General features: G+C 40.6%; 1 protein-coding gene across 1 annotated transcript; it reads right to left on the bottom strand.

The window, feature by feature from the left end:
• Positions 1-874: 874 nt before the first annotated feature.
• KRT20 (keratin 20) lies at positions 875-8,852 on the bottom strand. Its single transcript, XM_006094988.3, has 8 exons — positions 8,457-8,852; positions 6,494-6,576; positions 4,413-4,569; positions 3,936-4,097; positions 3,653-3,778; positions 2,578-2,795; positions 1,612-1,634; positions 875-1,102 (listed from the first exon to the last, which is right to left on the bottom strand). The coding sequence occupies exons 1-8, from the start codon at positions 8,850-8,852 to the stop codon at positions 1,005-1,007; spliced, it is 1,263 nt and encodes a 420-aa protein (XP_006095050.1). The 3' UTR covers positions 875-1,004.
• Positions 8,853-10,284: the final 1,432 nt, after the last annotated feature.

Raw genomic sequence — 10,284 nt, 5'->3', positions numbered from 1 at the left:
ACTAACCCCCCTGCTGGCCTGGTTGCCCCACGCAGCCTGCTGCTCAGTCGTTTGGTCGTCCCTCAATAACCCCCATGCTGGCCTGGTCACCCCATGCAGCCTGCTGCTCGGTCATTTGGTCGCCTCTCACTGCCCCCCCTGCTGGCCTGGTTGCCCCACGCAGCCTGATGCTTGGCTGTTTGGTTGCCCCTCACTAACCCCCCTGACGGCCTGGTCGCTCCATGCAGCCTGTTTGGTTGTCCATTCGGTTGTGATGGTCGCTTAGGCTTTTATATAGATAGATGTGTGCTCATCTTCTTATGTCTGGGTACTTTTCTGGTCTTTGATTTCAGAATTTGGCACCTGAGTTAAAGACAGATAAACCTTCCATTTTCTGCAATTCAGTGATCACATGGTTCATACCATCTTTCACTTTTGTGTGAACAAAAATGTAAGGTCCTGTGAATGAGTGAAAGAATATTGGGTTACTGCTGATTTATACTGTGCTTTTGAGACGAGGATGAACAAAGACCCCAGGGGTCACACTTGAGGATGAGTTCTATGAAATTAACCAAGAAATTACCTTTATCAAGAATCCAGGGGCCCCAGAAAGGAGATTTTGCAGCTCAAAAACAGAAGAAATTCAAGAGAAAGAGATTTATTTGCATAGACCCTCTGCTTCATGAGGTTTAATATCATTGAAATGTGCTGTAATTTTCAGGAACATTAATAAATTGATATTAGGTGGTCTATAGCTTGTAATTAATGTTTCATGGTAAAGATGGCAGTAATGATGTTTTAAATATTCTAATGCTCATTGGATTTCACTTTCGCTGGCAATTTGCAGCTCCTTTGAGTAAAACATTTATGTTCAATTACAGAGACTGATAGATAGATGGGCTACCCCCTCCACCCCACCAGTAGAAAGCACTAATGGTGCTTTCTGACGGCCGCTTTCCTGTAGGGAACAGACATTACAGCTCCACTTCTCTCAGGCCCTCAGCAGCATCTCCGTCTGGCAGGGTTTATATACTTTCTTCCATTTCTTGGACTTCAGATGACACGACCTTGCCATCCACTACTTCTTCCACCACTGTCTTAATCTTCCTGGTTTTCTTTACATCTGAATTTAGATGGAAATATAAAATGTTAATTCAGACACATAACTCTGCTGGTTTATAATACTCAACTTTATTTTGTATGTACTTCCTTCTTTTAGACAAAAGTTCTCTTAAGTGATCTTAAGTCCATTTTAAAAATCAATGCAGAAAAGGTGCTACTCTCCCCAAATTTATACATTTTCTACTCTTCCCACCCCCAAAGAGAAATATATAATATTGAATTAAGCAAATTGCACATTTTCACCCTATTTTTCATTTTCAAGATTTCAGGATGTCTTAGGACAACAGTAGCATGGGGCCAAGAAAATCACCCTGTCCTGGGGGTGTGACAAATTTCCCACAGGGAGGTCTCCTTTATGTGATCTGCTTGATTTTCAGAATCCTGAGGGTAATATATCAGCTCACTTGAGAACTGATCTCCCTTTCCTTTTCACCAGTGGCAGATAAGAAGTGGTAAGCTATTGAGTGAGAGTTTAGCCTTATAGGTAATGTGTGAAATTAGAACACTTACCAGCTTTCTCCTCCAGGATGCTTCTTTTAAGAAAAGAAAAAGAAACAGAAAAAAAGTGTTATTGCCATTTTGAAAATGAAGCATTTTGTTTCAAAATAAAGTCTGAGTGATGTGTGTTTTAATCCTGTGTTTGTATTTCCCCCCCTTTTATTATGCTTGTCTCTTCTAACTTGAGTGTCATACTTTTTTTTTTTGTTAATCCTCACCTGAGGGTATTTTTCCATTGATTTTTTAGAGAGAGTGGAAGGGGGTGGGGAGGGGGGAGACTCAGAGAGAAAAACAACGATGTGAGAGAGACACATTGATTGGTTGCCTCCTGCACGTGGCCTGACCAGGGCTGGGGATCCAGCCTGCAACTGGGGTCGAACCCAGGACTCCTCAGTTCAAGGGCCAAACTCTATCCATTGAGCCCAACGGGCTAGGGCAGAGTGTCTTATTTTTTAACTTGAAAAATACATAGCTTCCAAACTGACTCATTTAACACATGCTAGACGTTTTTCTAATTAAAATATTCCAACTATAATAGAAGTTGAAATCTGTGTTCTCTTGTGACTTTCTTGGGTGTGGTATTTGAAGACTTGCTGCTGCAACACCGGTGATTCTTCAACTGGTTCCCACAGACCTCTGTGGCCGGTGGTGCAGTTCATGACCTCTCAGTGAGAATTTTAAAAAGTTATTTTGCTTTCAATGATGTATTCATTATAAAAATGAACATTTGCATAATCTTTATCATCTCTATAACACAACCTCAAGTACAAAACCTGTATTTGGTATTTTTGGGGCGTGTGCACTTTTGGATATATTTTTGTTTTGTTGGTGTGTGTGTGTGTGTGTGTGTGTGTGTGTGTAACTGATTTTGTGATAGGCATTGCATTGATGCTGGGGAATGAGTGGCAGGGTTTAATGTGTGGACATTAACATAGCACATCGTGTAGACATATCCCCGGATTCTAATAAGGTCCTTACAGATCTTCTCCTTCCAGGAGGCGCCGGTAAGTAGCAATTTCCTGCTCCAGCCTGATCTTCATGTCAAGGAGCTCATTGTACTCCTTGTTCTGGCGTTCTGCATCAGCCCGAACCTGCATCAGTTGGGCCTCTATGGAGTTCAGCAGTGCCTGGAGGGTGGCCAGCTGGCTGTGATAACGAGCTTTGGTATCTTGCAGTGTCTGCTCCAGAGATTGTTTCTAACAAGCACAAGAAAAAGTGGACATTTCTTGAGGATTTGATTTAAGAGGTGGCTCAATTTTCATCTTTTGAGAGGAATTTCTGCAGCTTGTTATGGGCATCATGCATAATTCTGGCTTTATCTCCCACCCGCTTCCTCTAGGCAACCCCAGTCAGTCAGCTAGGACCATTAGCTCTTCGTTTTTTGTTTGTTTGTCTGTTTTTAGCTTTGCACTCACTGTTCTCTTACTGTATATTGTATTATTGTTTTCAATATTTGCTTCCCCTCCCTGCGGTTTATGGTGCCACTTCATTTGGAGGATTAGCCTTCCTCATGCTATTAACACCAGGCTTGGTCATATGATTTTCTTTGGCTAATGAGATGCAAGTGAAACTGACAATTGCCTTTTCTGAGAAGCTTTAAGAGGGATCACATGGTCTAACTATTGCTCTTTTCTTTGGGCCACAACACTGGCATGCCCCAGCCAGAGCTGCAGCCAAACCATGATGGATGCAGTGTCGTGAGCCACTATGATTTTGGGGTTGTTACCAGAGCATAATTTATCACCTGCTGACTGATTTGCTTTGCCCAGAATGTCTTTACTCCTATTCTCTAGCTTCAAAACTAATCTCACGTTTTCAGATCTAGTTGAAATGCCACTTTCACTATAAGTCTTCCAGATCTTCTTCCTCTGCATCCTTGCAGTACATTGCCCTTTCCGTTGATTTCTTTCTGTTCTTTAACCATAATCTGTTGTTTGGCCCGCTTCCCTGCCAGCTTTGCAAGGGGAGGGGTTGTTTCTTACTTTCAAAGTCCCTAATGCAGGCACTTAGTAAACAGACGCGACACCGAGAGCTGGGAGTTAGATGTGCTTACCATGCTGAGGTGGGACCTGAGGTCTATCTCCAAGTTCTGGTAGCTGCGTCTCAGCTCCTTTACTTGAACCTCCGATTGCTTTAATTCTGCAGTGTCCACGGAGACTTGTTGCTGCAGAGTTTCAGTCTAAAATTCCAAAAATGAGAAAAGTAAATAAGGGAAAAAAGACGGAAAGAAAGGAAGGAAGGAAGAAAAAAGAAAGAGAGGAAGAAAGAGAAAGAGTTATCTCTTTGTGGAGGACAACTTCTGCACATTTGCTTATCCTTTAGAATTATGCTATTACCTGTATCTCAAACTCTTCTTTGACCTTCTTAAGGTTCTCTTGGGCCAAGACTTCATATTTCTGCCTCATTTCATCCATGATGGCACTGAGGTTCAGGGCTGGAGCAGCCATCAGCTCCACATTGACAGTATTGCCCAGCTGTTTGCGTAGGCCGTCCACTTCCTACGAGAATGAAAATCCTGGCTGGTTATAGTCCGAAGTGTATTCTCAGAAGAGGCTGGGCAGAAAAGACTTTATACATTTTATGGCTTTTTTCACTGGGAGTGAGTCAAAAAAGGAAGAACATAATAGGCAGGGCTTTTTAATGGTCCAGATATTTCTCTAAGTTATTTAACCCTGATAGAAAACTTATGAAAAGATGTTAGGGCTAACATCATTATTGTTGTCATCTTCACCATCACCACCACCACCCAATCTTCTTTATCCTCCTCTTTCCACCATTCCCAATACCACTTCTGAAATCTATTTATTTTTTACCTCCTGATGCTCTTTTTTGAGGAGAACCAGGTCTTTATTCAGTTCTTCAATTTGAACCTCCAAGTCTGTTTTGCTTAGGGTTAGATCATCATAAACCTTACTCAGGCCCTGGAGGTCAGCTTCCACTGTTAGGCGCATCCCTCTTTCAGTCTCATACCTGTGAATTAATAAGCAGAGATAACTGAGTCCTTCCGAAACCATTATAGAAGAGATAATCTTAATATAATGAGATAGGTTTATATGTAGTATATGAGGATTTCAATTTCAATACATTATTGTGTCCCTCTTTATACATTTCAAAAATGTTCCTGAGAGCCTAGGAATCAGATAATTTGCCCCATATATAATCTCTGTGATTTTGTTAAAAAAAATCAATCTCAAATTACTTTAAAAAGTTTCTAGCCCAGCCTGTGTGACTCAGTGGTTGAGAGTAGATCCATGAGCCAGAAAGTCCCAATTCATTTCCCGGTCAGGGCACATGCCCAGATTGTGGGCTCCATCCCTAGTAGGGGATGTGCAAGAGGCAGGCAATCAATGATTCTTTTTCATCATTGATGTTTCTATCTCTCTCTTCCTCTCCCTTCCTCTCTGAAATCAATAAAAAACATTTTTAAATTCTAGGATATATTTACAAAGAAAAAATTTGTGCCCGACTGGTGTTTCTCAGTGGTTGACTGTCGATCTATGAACCAGGAGGACATGGTTCTATTCCAGGTCAGAGCACATGCCCCTGTTGTGGCTCTATCTCCAGTAGGGGGCATACAGGAGGCAGCTGATCAATTATTTTCTCTCATCATTGATGTTTCTATATCTCTCTTCATCTCCATTCCTATCTGAAATCAATAAAAATATATTTTAAAAATAATAAAAAATTACTTTAATTATTGTGTCAGCAAAGGTTTCTCATTGATATTAAAATAACTAAATTTACTTAATGAATATACACGATCAATTTATTTTTATTACTTTGTAAGCAGATGTATCCAAAGTAAATTATCTTAAAAATTCATGCATTCCCTTCTAAAATTTTATATACTCCCATTTTTATTAAAGTAGTAATGTTTAAAAATGATAATGAAATAGAACAATTAGATGTTGACTGGAATTAATGAACTTTTACTGCTTTAATCTTCAGATCTGCTCTCATTTTTTTTCATTTTGATCCCCGTAGCATTAAGATGTCACCCTTTTAAAACATAAAGGACTCATTAGTGCAGATGTGTTGTACAAATCCAGGTGAGGAAGCCCTAATGTAGAAGCAGTTTCTGAGGTACAACTCTGATTACATGTAGTGTGATATGACTACAAGAGAGGGAGCAGATTGAACTGATTTAATCATCGTCCTAATTCTTTGGTTGGTCAGACTGTATTGTAAAACACTGGAAATCTAGAAAGCATCAAGAGTCACGTCATCCCTGGACCTTTGGGCATACACTTGTAGGCAGTGGGAGGAACATGGATGACTCATTTGCAGAATTACTAAGGTAGACAAATGACTCTCTTTAGATAACAGACAGACAGCTATGCAGAGTTATTGATTTCAGAGAGGAAGGGAGAGGGAGAGAGAGATAGAAACATCAATGATGAGAGAGAGTCATTGATCGGCTGCCCCTTGCACGCCCCACACTGGGGATCGAGCCCGCAACCCAGGCATGTGCCCTTGACCAGAATCGAACCTGAGATCCTTCAGTCCACAGGCCGACACCCTATCCACTGAGCCAAACTGGGTAGGGTCCTATTCAGAGTTTTAAATTGCTTTGTTATTATTCCAAAGGGCAGAATTAGGTTCAATATGTGAGAAGGTAGATGCTGGGTTACTAAAAAAGAACGTTCTAACAAGTAGAGCTGACCAACAAGAACAGTAGCAGTTACTAGAGGTGTTCAGTTACACTCTGGGCAGCAGAATCTTAAGACTGTGGGAGAGGGACTGTACCAGATAGTTTCTAACACCCTTTAAATGCCAAGATTCTGAAACTATTTAGTGCTAGTTCCTTTACCAGCAATGGAAAGCTTGGTATCATGAAGGACCACTAAAAGACATTCCTTTTCAGGAACTTTTGCCATGGTATTAGAGAACCTACTTCAGTCTGAAGTCCTCAGCCGCCAGTTTACCATTATCGATTTTCAGGACACACAGAGCATTTTGCCGTTGAGCATCTTTAATCTGGAAAACACATGAGAAAGAATGACATTTTCAACTGGGTAGGAGTTTGAATGATTGCATTTATACTCAGGTACGACTACTGTTATATCTAAGATGATGTTCATTTTATTAATTTCCACATGAAAATGGAAAGGAAGAATAAAATAGATTTGTAAAATGCAATGCTAGTCTCACAGTTTGGTCAGCTTTCTTGTGATTTCATCAAAGGAGATTTTAATTCACCTTGAGGCCTCCAACCTTATTGAGTGCCTTGCCTTTATTCCTGCTTAGAACATTACTCTGAGCTCCTCTCACTCAGTGAACCCCTCCTCTTTTTCCTCCTCCTCCATGTCTCAGCTTAGACGTTCATTGCTTCAAGCCTTCACGATTTCCTCAAAACAGAACTGGGTGGATGAACTACTTGTGCCCTGATTGCCCTACACAGTCCCCCATGTGTGTGGGATAAATGTTGCCTTTGTCCATGCCTGTTTCCCCCTAAGTCACCTTACGTTTACCATCATATTTCCCATTGTCCAGCATGGCAACTAGCACCTAGTTAGTGTCGACTAAATATTGGCTGATGAATGGACACTGAGGTGGTGGGAGTTGTGCTATGCACGGGGGCTATCAGGATGGATAAGCCCCTGCTCTTAAGTAGCTGTCACCTATTGGGTGAATTCTCTAAGATGCACATGGATCAGAAGTCTGCTTGTAGAAAATGTTATAATGACATATCTCTTTCAGCTTATCCCATCCTAGAAAGAGCTGCCTTCCTTCAGATACAGGGGCTGTCCAGCTAAATGGAAGAAATGGCTGTGCCCATGGGTTTGGGGCAGTCCATAGTGGATCCAGAAACATGAGCCATGAGACAGGTAGGGGGAATGGTTGGCTGATTTTGAATGTGTGTAGTGGGAGCCGGAGAAGAATGACCTCTTGGCAGAAAGGACCATTTAAACACCTTGGCCTCTCACATCCACATAGTTCTTGAAACACCAAAGTAACTTCCTGTAGAATCTGCATCAAATTGTACTGCTGTCTAATACAACACAAGAAAAAGAGACTTGCTGGTAAGTGGTCTTTGCTCAGTCTAAAGGAACACGAATGTTAAAATAGAAAGGAAAAGAAAAGGGACACTTTTCTTGATTAGATAAGAATATTACAGCAGTGCAAATGCTCTGAGTCATATCTGAGATCTTCAATTAGGAGCAAAGTCTTCTTTTATGTCACACAATCGATAAAACTGAGAACTCCACCTTTCTTGGATGACATGGTTCTGATACAATTGCCATAAATTTTAATTGGGGGCAATAGGACATTTTATTACTATGGAAGTGGTGTCTGCACTGCTTGCTGTTGATGATCATATTATTAAATAGGACATTTAAAAGTCTAGGTATTAAGACCCATACCCCTTCCCCTCATTTCTACCCTGAATAACTATCATTGAAATCTATGATACAGTATTCTAATACTTATACTGTACCATTTATATAAATGAAAGGAGGAAACTCTCTAAATTGACAGGGGTTTCAAGAGTTGATGGGAACTAGGTGAAAAACTAAGATTTATTATCCCTTAAAAATTTAGCTTTTTCAGAAAAAAAAAGGCTTACTATTCTCTTAGCCCTGACTTAGTAAACTATGACAAAAACACAGAGTATAAGATTGGAGGATAAAATTTTTATATTTTATATATAATTAGGTTTTAAAACTTTAAAAAGTATGATTCACAGTCATCCTATTATGTAGTCAGGGTAGATGATAGAAGATACCATTTTTATAGATGTTGCATTTCAGCCTAATTTGCTTTACAACATCCATTTGAACCCACCTAATGTATATGCCCTCTTGATATATCATGCAGCTAAATAATGGAGCAGAAAACTCAGCATCATCCCTTACCTGAGCTCGCAGCTCTTCAATTTGTTTGTAGTATGCACTGTAGTCCCGACTGGTGCTGGGCGCGTTTGATTCATACCACTGCTTAATCTGCATCTCAAGTTTGAGGTTGGACTGCTCCAGGGACCGCACTTTCTCTAGGTAGCTCGCTAGGCGGTCATTAAGGTTTCTCATGGCCGTCTTCTCATTGCCAATAAACAGGTCGCCTCTGTTGAGATCATTCCCATAGCTCACCAAGCTTTTGGAGGTTGAGATGCGGGTGCCGTGGCCTCCAGCTCCCCCATAAACGCTGGGTGCTGCCCCCAGGAGCTGCCTGCCCCCAGTCCTATACATGCTGACCATAGAGGCCTGCGAGGAGGAACTCAGGCTTCTTTGCAAGCTTCTGCGTGTGAAATCCATTGGGGATTCTAGGAGGGAGCACCTGTAGCTTCAGGATGGGTGGAGCAGAGTCTGTCCCTCTGTGGTGAATGAACTGCCTTTTATAGTGTTCACAGGAAAGACACTCCTCCTCTGCTGACATCTCACCTGAGGATTGACACCACAGTCCACCTTGCCTTGCTTCCCCCACCCCTTTTACAGCAACCTGTTTAATTCCTTTCTAGAAATTACCACTAGAGGCATTTCATACAGGCTTTTCTTGGGGGCGGTTTCTATTTTTCAATAGCGGTAACAAAAGGAAACAAGAAAGGGTGTTCCTTTAGCTCTTGGACCTGCTTTGGCAAATTTTTTCATCCTAATATATACATGAAGAATATTTGCAATCTCCATGAATAATTTGGGTACCTAAAAAGACAGATGTGGCTACATAATAAGTCACAATGGTGACAAAGAACAATGCTTAAATTTTTTTTCAATTATTTTTTTTCTTTTAGGTGAGAATATTTAAGTTCTATTCTCTTAACAGAATTTAATTATACAACATGGTGTTATCTGCTATAGTCACTATGTTTTACATTTTATACTCAGACATTGTTCATCTTATAGCCGAAACTTTGTCCTCTTTTACCAATCTTTCCCTGTTTCCTCCACCCCCCAGCCCCTGGCAGCCACTTTTCTACTCTCTGTTTCTATGAGTTTGACAACTTCTCCTCCTCCTCCTCCTCCTCCTCCTCCTCCTCCTCTTTCAGATTCCACGTATAAGTGATACCATGCAGTATTTGTCTTTCTCTGTCTGGCTTATTTCCTTAGCATAATGCCCTCAAGGTCCACCATGTTGTTCCAAATAGCAGGACTTGCTGCTTTTCTATGGCCGAATGATACTCCATGTATATATATGGAATATGATTATATATATGTATATACATGTATATATGGAATATGATAATTTGGAATATGATAATATAGAATATGCTATCCATGGAATATGATATCTATGGAACATTATATATATGTATATATATGCATCAACCAGCACTCACTGAGAGTTCACCAATAATGATTGGATACGTCATAAGCAGATCTTACTGCTTATTAAAAAGCTATAAATTACTCTGAAAATGGATGTCATAGTTAAAACCTGCAGTGAAGAACTTTTTATAAACACATGTTCTGTATACAGTGGGGCCTTGACTTACGAGTGTCCCGACTAACGAGTTTTCTGAGATACCAGCTGTCTCTCGGCCGATTTTTTGCATTGAGTTGCTATAGTAATTTGAGTTACCGAGCTCCGTCTCGGAACAAATTAAACTCGTAAGTCAAGGCCCCACTGTATGTGTATTCACAAAATTAATTTGTTTTATTGCTTAGTGGGGGAGAAGGAGGTTTGATGAAAGTCACTGGAAAATTGTACTGTTTAAATTATGCACATTTCGCAGTGATTTAGGTTCAGCTA

This window comes from Myotis lucifugus, unplaced genomic scaffold, assembly GCF_000147115.1.
Source record: "Myotis lucifugus unplaced genomic scaffold, Myoluc2.0 scaffold_146, whole genome shotgun sequence".
In the NCBI taxonomy this organism is placed as follows: Eukaryota; Metazoa; Chordata; class Mammalia; order Chiroptera; family Vespertilionidae; genus Myotis; species Myotis lucifugus.
Note: the sequence above shows the minus strand (reverse complement) of the source record. Positions and strands in the feature narration are given on the sequence as shown.